The 18,680-nt window shown below is 55.9% G+C and overlaps 1 protein-coding gene across 4 annotated transcripts in view; it reads left to right on the top strand.

The window, feature by feature from the left end:
- The window catches only part of RALGAPB (Ral GTPase activating protein non-catalytic subunit beta), a 67,078-nt gene extending 50,455 nt beyond the window's left edge, over positions 1-16,623 (top strand). For all 4 annotated transcript variants that reach the window (XM_054173437.1, XM_054173436.1, XM_054173435.1 and 1 more), the window contains 10 exons: positions 619-771; positions 1,752-1,961; positions 2,780-2,938; positions 5,100-5,265; positions 7,015-7,137; positions 7,974-8,110; positions 9,176-9,284; positions 14,566-14,644; positions 15,143-15,291; positions 16,259-16,623. In XM_054173437.1, coding sequence (XP_054029412.1) covers positions 619-771; positions 1,752-1,961; positions 2,780-2,938; positions 5,100-5,265; positions 7,015-7,137; positions 7,974-8,110; positions 9,176-9,284; positions 14,566-14,644; positions 15,143-15,291; positions 16,259-16,452 — 1,479 coding nt within the window. In that variant the 3' untranslated portion in view covers positions 16,453-16,623. The remainder of the gene's footprint in view (positions 1-618; positions 772-1,751; positions 1,962-2,779; positions 2,939-5,099; positions 5,266-7,014; positions 7,138-7,973; positions 8,111-9,175; positions 9,285-14,565; positions 14,645-15,142; positions 15,292-16,258) is intronic.
- The last annotated feature ends 2,057 nt before the right edge of the window (positions 16,624-18,680 follow it).

Below are 18,680 nucleotides of genomic sequence, written 5' to 3'. Positions count from 1 at the left end.
AATTTATAGAGCAGCACTCGAGGTTAAGAGGTTACTTGGACCTTCTGTGCCTGCAAACCTGCAGCTAAGTCTTTGGCTGCTTGCATTGGTAAGTTCACAAGTTGAGTTGCGTGCCAGCAGCTCAGAACATGATGCATTAATGTGCCAAAATGCTGCTAGCCTGCATTCTGCAGGCCATCCTGACAGTGCCTCTCATTCCTGGCCCACAATGCTGCTGCTTTCCTCTCCAGACCTCTCAGTGTGAGTGGTCATCACAGCCAGCAGGGCTGGATTGGAGCTTCTCAAGAGCTGGTGGCTTTTACTCAGCCCAGTTGGAAGGGGCTGAAGGTGCTGCCTTGTAACCCTGCCATTTGTACTGGCATGTGCAGCTGCTTGGAGGTTAGCTGGTGAGCAGGGTTCCTGGGTTGCAGGAGTGCAAGGACACAGCTCTCTCTTTGATGGTGCCCAGCCTCATTTTGTGTCCAGGTCTCTCGGTCTGAAGCACTTAGTGAATTTCCTCGGTGGTGCTGGTGGGTTGGTGTCCTGCTGGTGGGGAGGGGAGGTTTCCTAGATGGTGTAGCAAAGCAGCGCCTGCTGCCAGGATGCCTGGAGTGTAACAGCTGCCCCCTTCTGTGCCAGACTTTTGTCCCAGAGCCTCGGCCAGCTCCCAGGAATGACGTGGGGCTGAAGTACAGCGTGAAGCACCGCCCCTTCCCCGAGGAGGTGGACAAGATCCCCTTCGTGAAAGCTGACCTGAGCATCCCTGACTTGCATGAGATCGTGACTGAGGAGGTGAGCAGCGCTTCAGCTCTGGCTTCATTTGGCCTTGGGTTGTGCCCTGCTCAGGAGTCACACACTGAGGCTTTACTGCAAATAGTCAAACATTCATTTTGTCTCAATGGAACCTCTGCAAGCCTCCAGGGAGGGGACAGTGCCTTGGGAATGCACAGCATGCTTTACTACGGGTCTCAATATTCCAGTGTTGCTAGGAAGCAGTGACTTGTACTTTGCTGCTGCTGCTTCTGGAGAAGTGGGAGGGCCTTTGCTGAGACCTGCTGGAGGAGAGCAGTGTTTGTGTCTCGGGTACTTCACATTTTCATAGTGCCAAATGTGTTCAGTTTCTGTTCACCTGAAAGGGAGAAGCTGTAGCCAGTACTGGATACTTGAATTTGCAACAGCTCTCCCAACCAAGCAGTGTTTAGACCTTCACTTGGTAGCATTGAGAGGGTTTGGACCCATAGAACTGTGGAGGTTGGAAGAGACCTTGGAGATCAAGCCCAGCCACGCAGAGCTCACAATGCCACTGCTGTCCCTGAGACACTGCCACTAGCCCACGGCCCTCAGCACCACATCCACACAGGGGTGGGGACTCCACCACCTCCCTGGGCAGCCTGTGCCAGAGCCTGGTGACCCTTGCTGTGAGGAAATACTTCCTAATCTCCAACCTGAACCTCCCCTGGCACAACTTGGGGCTGTTTCCTCTTGTCCTGTTGCGAGAAGAGACTGACCCTCACCTGGCTCCAGCCTCCTCTCAGGGAGTTGTAGAGGGTGATGAGGTCTCCCCCACAGCCTCCTCTTCTGAAGACCAAACCACCCCAGTTCCTTTAGCTGTTCCCCACCGGCCCTGTGTTCAAGGCCCTTCACCGGCTGGTTGCTCTTCGGCGGTGAAGTCCTGGCGGTGGCGCTGCGGCCGCTGCGGCTGTGAGCTGCAGCCTGCCCGGAGCTGGCCGCTGCGCTGCCCCCGCAGCTGGCAGCTCGCCGCTGTTTTGCAGCTGGAGGAGCGGCACGAGAAGCTGCGGAGCGGCATGGCCCAGCAGATCGTCTTTGAGACGTCCATCGACCAGCAGAGCGAGGAGGAGTGGCGCAAGAAGAGCTTCCCCGACCCGCTGACGGAGTGCAGGCCCCCGCCGCCCGCCCAGGAGTTCCAGACCGCTCGCCTCTTCCTCTCCCACTTCGGCTTCCTCTCCCTAGAGGCACTGAAGGTGACCTGGTGCTCCTCCCTGTTGTGCAGATGCACTCAGCACCTCTGTGGGCTGGCTTGGCTGAAGGAAAGGGCTGAGCTGGGTTAGGGGAAGGTCGTCTGTGGCATCCCAGCCCTGCGAGCCGTAGATGAACGCAAGCGATGGGCTCCGGCCTCCTGGGGCTGAGAGCTTGCTTGGGAAGGGCCAGGTCTCCAGCTGAGGGCACTCCCAATGGGTGGCTGTGTCTTCATTTTTGCAGTGGGTGCCTCAGCTGTCACCTTCATGTGTGCACACCTGAGATCATTCCCATGCATAGACCCCTGAGGTCCATAGAGTTTGCAGGGCTTTCCCCTTAGAGTTTCCAGACATCATCCCTCTTCCTGGTTTGAGGTTCTGCCTCTTCCCTGGGGATTCTCCCTTTGATTTGTTGCATCTCCTTTCAGAAAACTCTCAGCAGAAGTGGTGGGGTTTTTGCAGAGATGATGGGCTCAGTGGTTCACATGTAACTGGTATATAAATTGATAGGAGGCTGCACATGTGCCTGTGCATAGCTGGGGTGTGTGTGGAGTACCTGCTGCCTCTGCTGTGCCCCCCAGCTCTGTCCTGAAGCAAAACATGAGGGCAGAATGCTGCCTGTGCCTCACATGGAGAGCAGAATGCAGCAGTGTGTGCTGGGCTCCTGCTGCTCCTCTTTGACAGACACAGGGCTGCACTGCAGCAGAGCTTAGCAGAGCAGGGAATTGGCTTTTTGTTTTAATGGATTATTGTTGAAGCCAGAAAGGGCTTTTGCCTTGGGAAGGATGTGCTGCTGAAGCTGTTGGGCTCTGTCTGTTGGACAGGAACCTGCTAACAGTCGTCTACCTCCTCACCTGATTGCACTTGACTCTGCCCTTCCTGGGTTTTTTGATGACCTTGGCTACCTGGATTTGCTTCCATGTCGTCCTTTTGATACTGTGTTCATTTTCTACATGAAGGCAGGCCAGAAGACAAGCCAGGAGGTAAGTGTGGAGAGCCAGCCAGCCTGTGTTGTGTTGTTTGTGACACTCCTCAAGTGAAAAGCACCACTGCTGCTGGCTGGAGTGCAGCACCAGGAGTGGGCTTTGGGCTTCATTTGCTTACTGTGAGCCACAGAAAGGCACTGCCTGCTCTTTTCATCTGGAGAGCATGACCCACCTGGGGGATTGTTGTAACCTCTTTCTGCTATGTGTGGAAGGCTCCCCAGGAGCCAGCAGTGGTCCCTGGCAGCCCAGCAGGCAGCTGTGTGCTGAGCTGCATCCAGAGCAGGGAGAGCAGCAGCACAGGGAGGGGATTCTGCCCCTCTGCTCAGACCCCACCTGCAGCACTGCCTCCAGAGCAGGGAGAGCAGCAGCACAGGGAGGGGATTCTGCCCCTCTGCTCAGACCCCACCTGCAGCACTGCCTCCAGAGCAGGGAGAGCAGCAGCACAGGGAGGGGATTCTGCCCCTCTGCTCAGACCCCACCTGCAGCACTGCCTCCAGCTCTGGGGCCATCGGAGCAGTGGACCAGCAGGGCACCTCCAGCCAGGTCAGGCTGCCCAGGGACACATCCACTCTGACCATGAATGTGTCCAGGGACAGGGCCTCAAGCACATCCCTGGGCAGCCTCTGCCAGTGTTCCACCATCCTCACTGCAGAACTTCCTTCTGATGTCCAACCTACATCTGCCCTGCTTCAGTGTCAAACCATTGCCCTTGGTCCTATTCCCACAGCCCCTTCTGAACAGTTCCTCCCCAGCCTGCCTGAAAGGTCTCTGAGGTCTCCCTGGAGCCTTCTCTTCTCCAGGTTGAACAGCCCCAACTCTCTCAGCCTGACCCCATAGCAGAGGCTCTCCAGATCATCTTTGTGGCCTCCTCTGGACCCTCTTCAGCAGGCCCTTGTCTCTCTTGTGCTGGGGGCCCCCAATAGCATACTTGTGTCTGAGGACCTGAGGTGATTCAGCTCCCAGTTCCCCCTTGGAAAGAGCTGTGACTGACTTCAGTCCTGTTCAGTGTCACTGTTAACCATCAGGTGAGGAGGACATCAAAGCCAAGTCAGGACACAGCTCCTGCTTTGAGCAGGGCTGGCTGCTCCTGTTCTCCATCTGTGGGAGCTCTGGCCACTTCAGCTCAGGGCCTGTGCTGAGAGGTGGCCTGGACCTGCTGTCCTTCACACAGTGGTGTCACCTGGGCTCTGTCTGGTGCTGCACAGCCTGGGAAGTGGCATCTGGCCTGCTGATGGTTGTGTCAGGCCCCAGTAGTGTCCTGTGCTGGTGGCTTTGGCAGCTGGGAAGGGTCTGGTGGCATTTGTTTAGAGGACAACTAAAGTACCTTGACATCATTAAATGGCCTCTGAAAGCACCCCCTGGGCCTTGTCTTGCTGGAAAGTCTTTGTTTGTTTGTTGTTTGAATGGGCTCTGATGTAAAGCAGCTGTGCAAAGCCTGAGCTTGCCCTCTCTGTGCCTGACCTGCCCTTAGCTCAGGTTGTTCTGAGCATGCTCAGCAGGAGCAGTGATGTTGCAGTGCAGCATGGCTGTCACCGCTGAACCTTGCAAGAGGCATTAGGATGGGCTGGCAGAACTGTGTGGATCTGAGGAGTCTCCTGGCTGGAAGCTTTCCTTCCAGCACCTGTCCCAGGGTGCTGCCCCCACACAAAGCAGGATAAAAGAGGCTCCTGCTGCAAAACAAAGCCTGCTGTGGCCCAGAGAGGATGGCAGTGGTGCAGTGTTGTGTGTTCCTCAAATCCCAGTGGGTTCTGGCAGGGCAGAGCACACATCTCCTGTGTCTTCCTGCATGCTGCTTGGTGAAGGTCTCCACTTTCACTTGGTCATAATGGGGTAAAAATTGCCTTTGGGTGTGGAAGCATCCCAGGTGTTTCTAGGAGGCAGGATGAAGGTTTGAAGTGAGCAGTGCAGTGGGACATTGGTTCAGGAGGTGCTGGGTGACAGCTTGGACTTGATCTCTGAGGTCTTTTCCAACTCTATTGACTCTATGTGGGCAGCAGGCAGCAGTGCCCATGAAGAAAGTCTGCTTCCAGGCTTTCCTTGCAGCAATATTTGGGCAGAGCCAAGCTGGGGCCACACAATTTCAGTCAGAGAAGTGGGAAGGAAGAGAACTGCTTCCTGGAGAACCTTGCACCTACTGTGCTGCTGCTGGCTGTTTCAGATCCTCAAGAACATGGAGTCTTCCAGAATTGTCCAGCCACACTTCCTGGAGTTCCTGCTGTCCCTTGGCTGGTCTGTGGATGTGGGGAAGCACCCTGGGTGGACTGGCCACGTCTCCACAAGCTGGTCCATCAACAGCTGCAGTGATGAAGAGGCATCTGAACAAGGTAAGACACAGTCAAGGGTGTAACAGTGAAAATCAGAGCAGAGAGGAATTTCTGCTGCTTCCTCCCAACAAGACACAGACACCAGTGTTGCTCCCTCAGAGCTCCCTCTGACACTTGCACAGCCCTAGGCACTGGTCAGAAGGAACAGACCTGCAAGTTCTCAGACTGGTACTGAGGAGCAAGATGGTTTAGATTCCTTGTCTCCTAAAGGAGCTCAGAGATGTCACTGTTGAGAGGTGCCTGAGGAGTGGAGCAAAGGCAATGTGACTGCAGCCTTCAGAAAGGGCAGGAGGGAGGACTCAGGATGGAGATGGCTGGGGAGGTGGTGGAACAGCTCCTTCTGGAGGTCATCTCGAAGTGTGTGGAGGGAAAGCAGCTCATCAGCAGTGGTCAGCATGGACTCCCCAAGGGGAAATGATGCCTGACCATTTGATGGCCTTCTCTGATGGGGTGACCAGATGGGTAGATGAGGGGAGAGCAGTGGGTATTGTGCCCCTGGACTTCAGCAAGGCTTTGGGCCCTGTGTGCCCTGACATCCTCACAGCCAAGCTTAGGAGGTGTGGGTTGGATGAGTGACAGTGAGGTGGATTGAGAAGTGGCTGAAGGACAGAGCTCAGAGGGCTGTGGTCAGTGGGGCAGGGTCTAGTTGGAGGCCTGTGGCCAGTGATGTTCCCCAGGCTGGTTGTTGCTTGGGACAGAGACCTCTCCCTTCCCTTTGCAGCTGGCTGTGTCAGTTCAGCTGTGAGGCAGTGCCCTGCACTCTGGGGTGCCCTGCACTCTGGGGTGCCCTGCACTCTGGGGTGCCCTGGTCTGGGGTGCCCTGGTCTGGGGTGCCAGTGTTAGGTTTATGATTGGACTGAGTGATCTTGGAGGTCTTTCCAAGCTGAATGGTTCTGTGATTCTAGAGCAGCTTCTGCTGAGCTGTGGCTGAGGTCAGTTCACAGGGGTGTGCTCTGCTTGTGTTGCCCTGCACAAGTGCCACAGCAGAGCTGTTAAACAGTTGTGCAGGAGCACCTCTGTGATGGTGATGCGTGGCCTCGGGGCTCCTGCAGGCCAGGGGCCCTCTGTCTGCTCTGTTGGCCTCGAGGCAGCTACCCCAAGAGCCCTTCTGTAAACTGGACCAGGGAAATAATTCAGTTTGAAGTCCTTGCCAGGCTTTCTGGAGGCAGGATGGGGAAGGAAGGGGGCAGAGGGGGTGTTGTAATCACAGCCTGGCTCCACCAAAGGGCTGGTGAAGGGCTGATGCCCTGGGCAGCTGTGATGAGGCAGTTAGTGGGGGCTGAGAATGAAGAGCTCCCTTGAATTGGGTTGGATTTGGGAGAGCCTTTGACTCTCCCTGGCAGAGCAGAAGCTGGCTTGAACCCCAGAATAGCATCAGACTGAAGTGAAAAACGTTGGACTCCTTTGGCAGCTGAGGGGTGATGTCTGCCAGAGGAATGGTTAGAAGTCTGCTGGATTCATTCCTGTGCCAGATGTGCTCCCTGGGTTCTTCAGCCCCAGGGAAGCAGGGTGTGCAGTGCAGTGGGAATGTGTTCAGAAGCAATCCTCCCCCAGCCCCAGCTGCCCTTCTCTTCATGGGGTGTGTAGCCATGGCCTGGCCTGGGGAACCTTCTCCTTTCAATGGGAGACCTGTGTGGTTTCTGCTCACCGATTGCACCTTGTATTTGAAGGTGGTCTGCTGAGGCAGGGTATGAAGCAGAGCTTCCTTTTGACTGAGCTGTCCTCTCTGTCCTTCTCTGTCCATTTCAGATGATCTGATTCCTTCAGAAGACGTTGGGGCAAGTATCTTCAACGGGCAGAAGAAGGTGCTCTACTATGCTGATGCCCTGACAGAAATAGCTTTTGTTGTCCCATCTCCAGTGGAGTCCCTGAGTAAGAGCCCTGTGTCCATGCTGGGTACAACCCCAAAGTGACAGTTTTTGTTAGGGAGGTTTTTTTCAGAAGCAAAACCTAGGCCTGGAGAAGGCTTCAGGGGGACCTCAGAGCTGCCTTCCAGTACCTGAAGGGATCCTGCAGGAAGGCTGCAGAGAGACCTTTCCTGAGGGTGTCTAGAGACAGCACAAGGGGGAATGGTTTGAAGCTGAGGCAGAGCAGGGTTAGAGTGGAGCTTAGGAAGGAGTTCTTTGGTACAAGGGTGGGGAGGCTCTGGAGCAGGTTACCCAGGGAGGCTGTGGCTGCCTCCTCCTGGGAGGTGTTCAAGGCCAGGTTGGATGAGGCCTTGAGCAACCTGGGCTGGTGGGAGGTGTCCCTGCCATGGCAGGGGGTTGGAGCCCAACCCATTCCAGTATTCTGTGAACTTCCCTTCTTGCCTCTCCCATCGTGGAGCACGTGGAAGGGAATGTGCAGAGCTGCTGTGCAGGTGACAACAGCTGTCACAACATCTCTTGCACACTAAAGCCAGCCTGTGAACATCCTCTGCAGTGAAAGGGCTGTGGGGAAATGCTAGCCATAGGAAGGAGACTGTTCCTTAGGGAATGGCTGGGACTCTTCTAAATCCATAGGGAGTGCTTTCAGTGCAGCCTGTTCCTGCAGTAACTGGCAGCTGCCCACTTCCTGCTTTGAGCATTGTGCTGGCTTGAGCCTTCCTCTGTTGATGGTTAGTTCCAAAACCTCACAGCTTGGTTTAGTTTCCAACTCTTGCCCACTGATGACAGCTTCAGGGTTGGGGAGAACAAAAGAGAATCCTCCTCTCTCCTTCTGCCTTCCAGCTGATTCCCTGGACAGCAACACCTCTGACCAGGAGAGTGACTGCAACATGGATCTGCTGCCAGGAATATCCAAGCAGCAGTCCCTGACACTGGAACTCTTCCCCAGTCACACAGAAAGCCTGAACCCCTCCCAGCGGGTAAGGCACAGCCTGCTGCCACAAAGGCCTTCTCCCCTTCCCCTTCCCCCCCCCCTTCTCCTTCCTTCCCCCCCCTTTCTTCTTCCTTCCCCCCCCCTTCCTCCGTCCCTCCCCCCCCCTTCTCCTTCCTTCCCCCCCCTTCTCCTTCCGTCCCCCCCCCGTTCTCCTTCCTTCCCCCCCCCTTTCTCCTTCCTTCCCCCCCCCCTTTCTCCTTCCTTACCCCCCCGTTCTCCTTACTTCCCACCCCCTTACGCCGTACTGCCCCCCCCTTTCTCCTTCCTGCCCCCCCCATTCTCCCTCATTCCCCCCCCCTTTCTCCTTCCTTCCCCCCCCCCTTTCTCCTTCCTTCCCCCCCCCTTTCTCCTTCCTTCCCCCCACCTTTCTCCTTCCTTCCCCCCCCCTTTCTCCTTCCTTCCCCCCCCCTTTCTCCTTCCTTCCCCCCCCCTTGTCCTTCCCAGAGGCACACTGGCAGTGCTGCACTGTTTCCTTTCCTTTGGCTCTCCCAGACTTGCTCCTGCAGTAGGGGATGACATCAGTTACACATCAACCACAAAGATGCCCGGTGGCTGCACTCTGTATGCTGCACCCCTGAGGTGCATGCACAAAACATATCTGCAGTCCCCAGGGTAGTTCAGACCCAAAGCCATGCCTGGAGGTTGGGGATGAGTCGTTGTCAGCACTTCTGATGCCTCTGCAGGTTACAGTGGTGCCAGCTGAGTCTGGAGTGTCAGGTGTGATGTTGTGTGGTAGCAGAGCAGAGCACCACCAGCTGCTGCTGCTGCTTTCCTCTATGGAATTCACTTCCAAATGGCTATTTAGTTCCCAGTTTATCATCTCTGAGAGCAGTAAGAAGAGCTTGAACCATTTTTTGAAGACTGGCTGCCTTGATTCATATTGACTGTAAGCCCTGTGCAGACCCAGATGGCTGTCCCTCAGGGCCAGCTCCACCACACCTCAGTACCCGGCCAGGGCCCGAGACGAGCAGCGGCTGTGGAAGTGCTTGTTGGATGCATTGCTGGACTCATGGTGTTTGCAACTGCTGCTTCTCCCTTGTGTTCCAAACAGCTCAGTCCTACTTCCAGATCCAAGAGGGTGCCTCAGGGCCGGACCATTCCCCCCATGGGCCCTGAAACCAAAGTGTACGTGGTGTGGGTGGAGCGCTACGACGACATAGGTGGGTGAGGGCTTGGGGGAAACCTCTGCTCCATTTCTCCAGTGCTGAATCCTTGTTGATGTCTGTAGCCAATGCTTTCAAGGTTCTGAAATTGCTCCTTAATGTGTGAGTGGTGGCCATGGGGTGCACATGGATCAGTGGCATGGGGTTCTGGAGATGTTTGAGCTGGGATGCTGCCGTGCACCTCCTTAAGCTCAACAGGCCAGGCAAGTGTGCACCCTTGGGTTTGTGTTCCCCCCAGCTGCTGGCTCCTCTGAGTGGATCTCTGGTTCTGCCTTCAAAAAAAATTACCTCTGTCACTTGCTTCTGTGCTGGAGGGTGTACCATCCTTCTGGCTTTGGTCAAAGCATCACAGGACATTAGAGGTTGGAAGAGACCTTGAAAGATCACCCAGTCCAACCCACCTGCCAGAGCAGGGTCACCCAGGGCAGGGCACACAGAACACAGCCAGCTGGGTTGGAAAGGCTCCAGAGGAGACTCCACAGCCTCTCTGGGCAGCCTGCTCCAGGCTCCAGCAGCCTCACAGGGACAAAGTTTTCCCTTCTCTTCTCCTGGCACCTCCTCTGCTCCAGCTTGCCCCCAGTGCCCCTGGTGCTGTCCCTCGACATCCCTGAGCAGAGCCTGGCTCCAGCCCTGCACTTCTTTATCCCCAGCAATGAGGGCAGCCCTCAGGCTCCTCTGCTCCCAGCTCCAAGCCCCAGCTCTCAGCCTCACAGGAGATGTTCCACTGCCTGCAGCAGCTCTGTGGCTCTGGGATGGACTCTCTCAAGCAGTTCCCTGAGGTCCTTCTGGAACTGAGGAGCCCAGAAGTGGACACAAGATTCCAGATGTGGCCTCACCAGGGCAGAGTAGAGGGAGAGGAGAACCTCTCTTGACCTACTCCATAGCAGAAAACCTGCAGGGATAAGTCAGGAATCTGCATGGATGGGTGAAGAACTCTTAGTGAAGCTGAAAAAGAAAAAGGATGTTTACAATATGGAGAGAAAAAAGATCTAATCAATTGGAAGGGTTATAGAGAGAACCAGAGAATGCAGAGATGCAGCTAGGAAGGCCAAGCCCCTCCTGGAACTGAATCTCACCAGAGGGGGAGAGAGAACAAGAAGAGTTCTTTCAAATCCATCAATGGGAGAAGGAAGAGCAGGGACAGAGTTGGGCCCTGCTGAGTGAGATGGGAGATGTGGTAGCTGGCGGTGCAGAGATGGCAGAGTTGCTGAATGCCTTCCTTGCCTCAGTCTTCACTCCAAAGGGCAGCCCTCAGGAGCCTCAGTCTCGAGAAGCAAGGGAGCAGAACTGCAGAGATGTGGACATTCCACTGGGCAGTCAGGACTGGGTTTGAGATCTTACACCAGCTAAAGACAAACAAGGCCATGGGCCCTGATGGGGAGCATCCATGAGTGCTGAGAGCTGCTGACACTGCTGCTGAGCCTCTCTCCATTGTCTGTGGAAAGCCCTGAGAGCAGGAGAGGAGCCTGACCACTGCAAGGAGCAAATGTCACTCTAGTCTTCAAAAAAGGCGAGGAGGAGGAGCCAGGTAGCTAGAGAGCAGTCAGTCTCATCTCTGTGCCTGGAGAGCAGCTCATCCTGGAGGTCATCTCTAACCACATGGAAGGCAAGAAGGTTATCAGGAGTAGCCAAGGGGAGATCCTGCTTGACTAATCTGATAGTCCTCTATGAAACTATGACTAAATGGGTAGATGAGGGAAGAGCAGGGGATGTCATCTATCTTGACTTCAGTAAAGCTTTTGAAGCTGTCTCCCATAACCTCCTCCTAGAGCTGCTCAGGAGATGTGGCACAGAGCTGCTCCAGGAGGTGCTTTGCAAACTGGCTGCACAGCAGAGCTCAGAGGGCTGTCAGCAGGGGCACAGAGGCAGCTGGGAGGCCTGTGGCCAGTGGTGCTCCCCAGGGCTCAGCACTGGGCCCACTTGTGTTCAACATCTTTCCCAAGCACCTGGCTGGGGGCATTGAGGGCTCCCTCAGCAAGCTCTGCTGCTACCGAGCTGGGGGGGGGCTGACAGCCCTCAGGCTGTGCTGCCATCCAAGCAGAGCTGGGCAGGCTGAGAGCTGGCTGCAGGCAAACCTCCTGAAGGGCAAGGAGGACAAGAGCAGGGTCCTGCAGCTGGGCAGGAACAGCAGCAGGCAGCAGGACAGGCTGGAGGCTGCCCTGCTGCAGAGCAGCTCCATGGAGAAAGACCAGGGCAGCACCGAGGCAGGGCAGCACCCAGGCAGGGCAGCACCCAGGCAGGGCAGCACCCAGGCAGGGCAGCACCGAGGCAGGGCAGCACCGAGGCAGGGCAGCACCAGGGCAGCACCGAGGCAGGGCAGCACCGAGGCAGGGCAGCACCGAGGCAGGGCAGCACCGAGGCAGCACCGAGGCAGGGCAGCACCGAGGCAGGGCAGCACCGAGGCAGGGCAGCACCGAGGCAGCACCAGGGCAGCACCGAGGCAGGGCAGCACCCAGGCAGGGCAGCACCAGGGCAGCACCGAGGCAGCACCAGGGCAGCACCCAGGCAGGGCAGCACCGAGGCAGGGCAGCACCGAGGCAGCACTGAGGCAGGGCAGCACCGAGGCAGCACTGAGGCAGGGCAGCACTGAGGCAGGGCAGCACTGAGGCAGGGCAGCACTGAGGCAGGGCAGCACCGAGGCAGGGCAGCACCGAGGCAGCACCGAGGCAGGGCAGCACCGAGGCAGGGCAGCACCGAGGCAGGGCAGCGGCAGGGCAGCACCGAGGCAGCACCGAGGCAGGGCAGCACCAGGGTGGCACATTCCCCCCTCCCCATGCCCAAGCCAGCGTTTCTCTCCCGAGTGGCCAGCACAGCCTGGGCACAGCCTGCTGCAGCAGGGGGCAGTGCTTGCAGCAGAGGGAGGTGCGGAGTGCTCTCCGGTTCGGTCCCGTGGCCAGGGCCAGGGTTGGTTGTAACTCGCAGCAGAGCTGCTTTCAAAGGTCTGTGTCGACCTGGACCGAGGTGGAACGTAGGCAGGCAGGGGTGCAGGCAACTGGCTGCAGAGAGTGCTGGAGCCTGGCACCTGAAATGGAGGGCAGTGGAGACAACCCCTGCACTAGGTGTGAGCAGCTCAGCTGTCTGCTTAACCTAGTGGCTGAACTGAAGGAGGAAGTTGAAAGGGAGTTGGATTTGAGGAACCAGGCTCTGCAGGCTGCCCTAGCAGAGGCAGGTGACCCAGCAGGAAATGGATACGGGTCCCTGTTAGGAGAGGCAAGGGAAACCCTCACCTTGCAAAACAAGTATGGGGCACTGGAAGCTGAGGGTGAGGTGAATGAGAAGACAGAAGAGACACCGGCTGGGGGGTTGCCTAAGCCAAACAGCCTGCCCCTGCATCAGGACTTGTTCCCTCCAAATAAAAGAGGAGGATAATTGTGATTGGGGATTCCCTCCTGAGGGGAACAGAGGGCCCCAGATGTTGGCCAGATCCTTCCCACAGGGAAGTCTGCTGCCTCCCTGGGACCCCGGTCAGGGATGTTACCAGAAGGCTGCCTGGTCTGGTACAGCCCTCTGATTACTCTCCCTTGATGGTTATGGAGGTAGGGAGTGATGATGTTGCAACCAGAGGTCCCAAGGCAATCAAAAAGGACTTGAAGGCTCTGGGAGAACTGTCCAGTCTCAGGCTGTGCCAGGGGAGGTTCAGGCTGGAGTTGAGGAGAAAGTTCTTCCCAGCAAGAGAGATTGGCCCTTGGGATGTGCTCCCCAGGGAGGTGGTGGAGTCCCCATCCCTGGAGGCATTTAAGAGGAGCCTGGATGAGGCACTTGGTGCCATGGTTGAGTTGCTCAGATGGTGTTGGTGATAGGTTGGACTGGATGATCTCTGAGGTCTTTTCCAACCTGGTTCATTCTGTATTCTGAATCATTTTGGTTGGAAGAGCCCCGGTCAGGATTTGATTTCTGATGCTGGTTCCCACTCTGGCAGTAGGAGTGGACCTTAATTAAGCCCTCAGGTCCTTGCAGAAGGAAGCATCCCAGAGAATGGGAGTGATCATGATGAAGCTTCCTGTAAAGTGTGGGTGTAACCTCCCAAGTTGCCCACCTTGTCCACATTACATCCTCCAGAGCTCCACTGGGATCCAGAGGTGGACATCAGGTTCTGCAGCATCACTTCCTTATCCAGATGTTGACCCAGAGGATGTTCCCTTAGCACCAGGAGTCCCTCAGCTGCTTCAGTTCCCAAACTGCTGCCCCTGACCTATTTCTTTCTTGGGTGGCAGCCAAAGCCAGCTCTGCAGAAGCAGCTGTGCTACACAGGCATGTTTCTGCTTGGCTGCTTCTTTCAGCAGCTGTAGGAAGCTCTGAGTCTGGAGCTGAAGAAATGAGTTTTGTGATCCTCAGTAACTGTGGCAGTTGGACTGGGGAGGGAGGGGGCATGGGAGGGCTTCTGAGAGTGGCTCCTAGCCCAGAGGCTTTGACTTATGCCTCAGCCTCTGCTTCTGGTACATCTTTGAACCTGGACAGTGGCTAAGCTGTCACTTTGTAGTCTAGGCTGTTGCCCTGGTGCCAGCTGTCTGCCCTCCCTCTTGCTGCATCCTAAAGTACTTCCAGGGCCTTCCTTGCTCTCCCTCTGCTAGCTTCAGCTTTTGTGTACTTGCTGTGTCCCAGCTCTGATGGCAAAGGGCCCTCCATCCCTCCTGCTGGAGGATGCTCTGGCACTGTCCTGCTGTCTAAAATGCATTTTGGTGAATGATTCTGAGCGTCTCTCTCAGTTCTGCCCCTAAGGAAGCTCATGGGAAGTGCCACATTCCCTTCCAGGCTCCAAGTTTCTACTTCCTCCTTCTGCACCTGAATTTTCCAGTTGCTTGTTACCAGAGTTGTAGGTTGTGGTGAGGGTCTACAGAGCTTGGATTTGGGGGCTGCTTTTTGAAGCAGGGCTGGAGGGCACAGTGGATGTGGTGTGGTTTAAAATGGCTTTAAAATGGTTTAAAACTCTTCTTGGGGCTGATGCCTTGTGGGCAGGTGAAGAGGATGTTGAGTAATTATTTGAAAGCTCTTTTTGTGATTGAAGGACTTCACCTCCTTCCTGCTTGCACTCTTCCTGTAGAGATGTTGACCTTTGGGACTGAGAGAATTGAGGGTCTGGGCCATGCCTTACCTCCTGTGTTCAGCTCAGGGTGGCTGAGGTGTGTCTGCATACCCCATGAGTGCTTAGCTTAAAAACAAACCTGTTCACCACTCTCAGTGCTTGAGCACTGCATGGGTTTGACCAATGATAAATAATCTTCCCTTGTACAAAGCCAACACAAACAACAACTTTGTTCAGTGCATCCTCTCCTTACAGAGAACTTCCCTCTCCCTGACCTGCTGTCTGAGACCAGCACTGGTGTGGAAACCACAGCCAACAGCAGCGCTTCCCTGAGGTAAGGCTGCTCCTGAGAGCTGCTCTTCTGCTTTCTTCAGGACAGCAGCTCAGGCTGCGCTTCAGAAGTCATGACTCAGACTGTTTGTGTCCTTCAGCTTTCACAGGCAGCCCTGCACACTCCAGGCAGTCAGTTAAAAAAGACAGATTGAGTTTCAGTGGATTTGTTTTATTGGAGGAAAAAAACCAGAGCTTCAAACATAAATTAAGGAACAGAATTCTGTGATGAGCCTCCCTCCTGATTTACTCCCTTGTGAGGTCCATTCAAACACTGCATTTGAGCTGTGAGGCTTGAGGCCCTGTCTGCAGGAGTCTCCAGCTCTGTGGTGGCAGCAGTACAGCTGATAGAACCCTCTGGAGTCCAGAGGAGGTGCTGAGGAGTGCTGCTGCTGGCTCACTCCCAGGACATCCTTTCAGCACTTAAAGAGGTTGTTTGTCAGCTGTACATTGATTGAAACTGCTGTAAAACTGATTGAACAGCTGTGGCTTTTCTCTTAAGATCTACCACTCCTGAGAAGGAAGTTCCTGTGATCTTCATCCATCCTTTAAACACTGGCTTGTTCAGGATAAAACTGCAAGGAGCAACTGGGAAGTTCAACATGGTTATCCCACTGGTGGATGGGATGATAGTCAGCAGGAGAGCACTGGGTAAGCCAAAGGACATCTTTGGGGGTTATTAGCTTTTTTATAAACATAGTAATCTGCAAAAGACATGGCCTGGAACCCTTCCCTGGGCCTGGCAGAAGGTGAACACACCTTTGGCAGCAGCAGCAGCGGGAGCAGGTGATCAGCGCTCGGCTTGTGGCCCAGCCAGGCTGCCCTGCCGGCGTGGTGGGGAGGAGCGGAGGGCTGGAACTGGCAGCGGTGGAAGGGACAGGCAAATGCCTGCTATCTGCATGAGAGAGGCCAGAAATATGCCTCTGGTGTGTAGCACTGGAAGCCAAGGGGCTGGTGCTGGCCGACTGCCAGAGGGCACTGCTGGATCTTTGGCTCATGCTGCTTGCCCTGTGCCTTCTGTTTCGGACAGAGGCAGTGCTCAGATGCTGCAGCAGCTGGGGGTCCTTCACCTGCTGTCAGCTGTGTGCTGCCTGCCTTGGCCTGTGCTCCTGGGTGGACACTGGTTCTGGCTTGCTCTCTGTGCCACTATAGCCCCAGTGACTGGAAGTCTCTCCCAGGGAGAGCAATGCAGGAGGCAGAGCAGAATGAAGAAGCAAAGGCTGGGATCCTCGCAGGCAGGCAGGGCCCTCCCGTGGTGTCCCCAGGGGCCCTAGCTCAGTTCCTGTACTGGCTGCCCTGGGTTCTTCCCCACCTGCCATGGGTAGCTGCTTGGTTCTGGCAAAGCAGAGGAGTCTCTCCCCCTCCTCCAGCCGGCTGAGCCTTCTCCTGCCTTAGCCCCTTTCGTACTCGTGGCTCACAGCAGCGTCCCCTCACAGGCCCGGGGCCGCTGGTTGTCTGGCAGCAGCTGCTCGGGGAGCCGAGTTCCTCCCTCGGTGGTGCTGAGCACTCCCCCGGGCTTGCAGATGGGACGGAACCCAGAGCTGCCTCTAGCCGCGCAGGCAGCCGAGGGGCAGAGGCCGGGTTTTGCCTGACGTGGACTCCGCCGCTCCCCCGGCAGGGTTCCTGGTGCGGCAGACGGTGATCAACATCTGCCGCAGGAAGCGGCTGGAGAGCGACTCCTACAACCCCCCCCACGTGCGCCGGAAACAGAAGATCGCAGACATCGTCCACAAGTACCGCAACCGGCAGCTGGAGCCCCAGTTCTACACCTCGCTCTTCCAGGAGGTGGGGCTCCACAACTGCAACCCCTAGGTCGGGTCCTGCCGGGACAGTCGGGTCAGAGCTTGGTGGCTACGGTAAGGGAAGCAGGGTCGCCGCCAGCGACCGATTCGCGCAGCCCTCTGGAATTCAGGAAATGGGATTGGAGTCAGCAGGCAGCCTGTGGGAGGAGCGAGAGGTGAGCTCGGACGTGCGGCTGGGGTGTCCACTTCACTCACCACCCCCAGAACGTGACTTAATTCCAGTCTTCCTGGATGCTAGCAACATAATCTCTGCACCTAGCCTTCTACTCCAGACTAATTAGGACCTGTTAAGTGTCTCATTCTGGGAGAGCAGAACAATCAAAACAAAGTCATCTCTGCCTGCAAGGATGGAAAACAAACTCCAGACAAACCTGCCTTCAGACATCTCTCGACACCACCTGGTACAGGAGAAGGGAGCAGGATCTCTCCTCTGAGGAGAGCGTTTCAGAGCATTAACTGCCCCTGCAGGACCCGAAGAGGCACTTCCAGCCCCCTCCAGAGCTCAACAGGAGATCAGTGACTGTTCATAACCAATTTGTGTCCCAAAAGCAAGAAGAGGAAGGTTTCTTAGAAACATCAGGTCAGGAAATTGATAGCCAAGGTGCAGCACCTTGCAGTTCCCTCCGTGGCTTGGAGCGAGTCCATCCACAGAGGAGATGTGTCAGGCTGACAGCAAACAGCACCTGAAGTGACCTGAGTGTGCAACAGAAGCTCTTGCTGGTTAGAGCTCTTGGTTAGATAAAAACAAGGTGAGGACTTTCAGGTCTGTGGCAGAACCTCACAACTCATTTTAGTAGCTTGAGTGTTGATTTGCTTGGTTTTTTAAATGCAGCTACTTCCTTCTCTTGGAAGTGTCTGCATCACCTGCTCACCGTTTCCATAGCGAGTGTCAGCATCTCCTGCTTGCCTTCCATTGGACTGAGATGGTTCTGGGGCTGCCTTCTGCCTGCTATTTATAGCAAAAGCAGCTTTCTCAGCTTCCACAACACTTCTCAGAAGCTGCTGTTAAACAGACTAAAACAGCTTGAAAAGAAACAGCTTGCCCCTCCTGCAGGGCACCTTTAGAGCCAGAGCTTGCAGCAGGCTGGGATCCGCTCTCTGGTGCTGGGCAGCAGCAGTGTCCTCTCACCTGGCTCTGCTTTTGGCTCCAGGCTCTGGATTTCACATGTGGAGGCTGGGAGGAGATGTTGAGAGCTGCAGGTGTAATGCTGGGGAGAGGGAAGCTGTGCTGGGCTCCTGGTGCAATCCCAGCCTGTGCTGCAGTAGTCAGCTATTGCTGGTGCTGCTGGGTGGAGGCAGTTCCTGGTGGCTGGCAGCAGCTCCTGGGGTCCTTTGCCTTCCAGTGAGCAGCTAGTGCCCAGGCCTGAGTGTGTGCAGGGGTGTGGGAGCTTCTCACCTTGTTCCAAAAGTGTTTATTAGCCTTTTAAAATGCATTGCAGGAGCAGCTGTCAGTGATGGAGTTGAGGTGTTCCAGGGTTGCTGTTTGCATCAGTTCTGACCTGAAAGAGTCTGAATTGTTTCACTGCAGCTGCCCTGACAAGGACGCTGCCTGCTGCTGTCTTTGGGCCTGGCTTTTCATAGAGATTTAATGGAAGCAGGCCTCTGAAAATAGATGTGAAAGGACTTCTAGGATGTCAACCACAGAGGGGTCAGGCAGTGTTTGTTGCAGGGGACAAGCATGCCAGCCTCTCAGCTCAGGAGCCCTGGGTTCCGACCCAGACCAGCCACATACTGCAAAGATGGCTGCAGATGGCAGGAGGAGCTGCAAGGCAGTGCAGAGCTGGGATGGGAAGCCTGGAGACCTTCGTTCCTCTGCCAGAGTGTTGCCAGTATCAATTGAATGCACAGACACTAAATTTAGCCACCTTGTGTATGTACCTGTGGGATCTAATTAATGGCCAAACACACTTTATCCACTGGTTTCAAAGGCATGACCAATGCATGTGTAACAGCCATCACTCTGCACACCCTCAGCAACATAAGGACAAGGCCCACCTGCCCTGGCTGGGTGTGTGATGGGCAGTCCCTGGCTGCAGAGGCTCCTTCTGCCAGGCCTTGGGCTGTCAGGACGTGTCTGGGGCAGCCTTGCAGAGTCCCTGCATAGCCCAGGCAGGAGGGTGCTCAGCTGAGGAACAGTCTGGGGCTGTGTCCAGGCTCTCCTCACAGCTGGCAGCACCCACATCAGCAGGAAGAGCCCTGCACCATCAGGGATCCTGGAAGAGGGACATGGCTGCAGGT

Source organism: Dryobates pubescens, chromosome 26, assembly GCF_014839835.1.
Source record: "Dryobates pubescens isolate bDryPub1 chromosome 26, bDryPub1.pri, whole genome shotgun sequence".
Lineage (NCBI taxonomy): Eukaryota > Metazoa > Chordata > Aves > Piciformes > Picidae > Dryobates > Dryobates pubescens.
The sequence above is the reverse complement of the archived record's forward strand: the minus strand, read 5'-3'. Positions and strand labels throughout refer to the sequence as shown.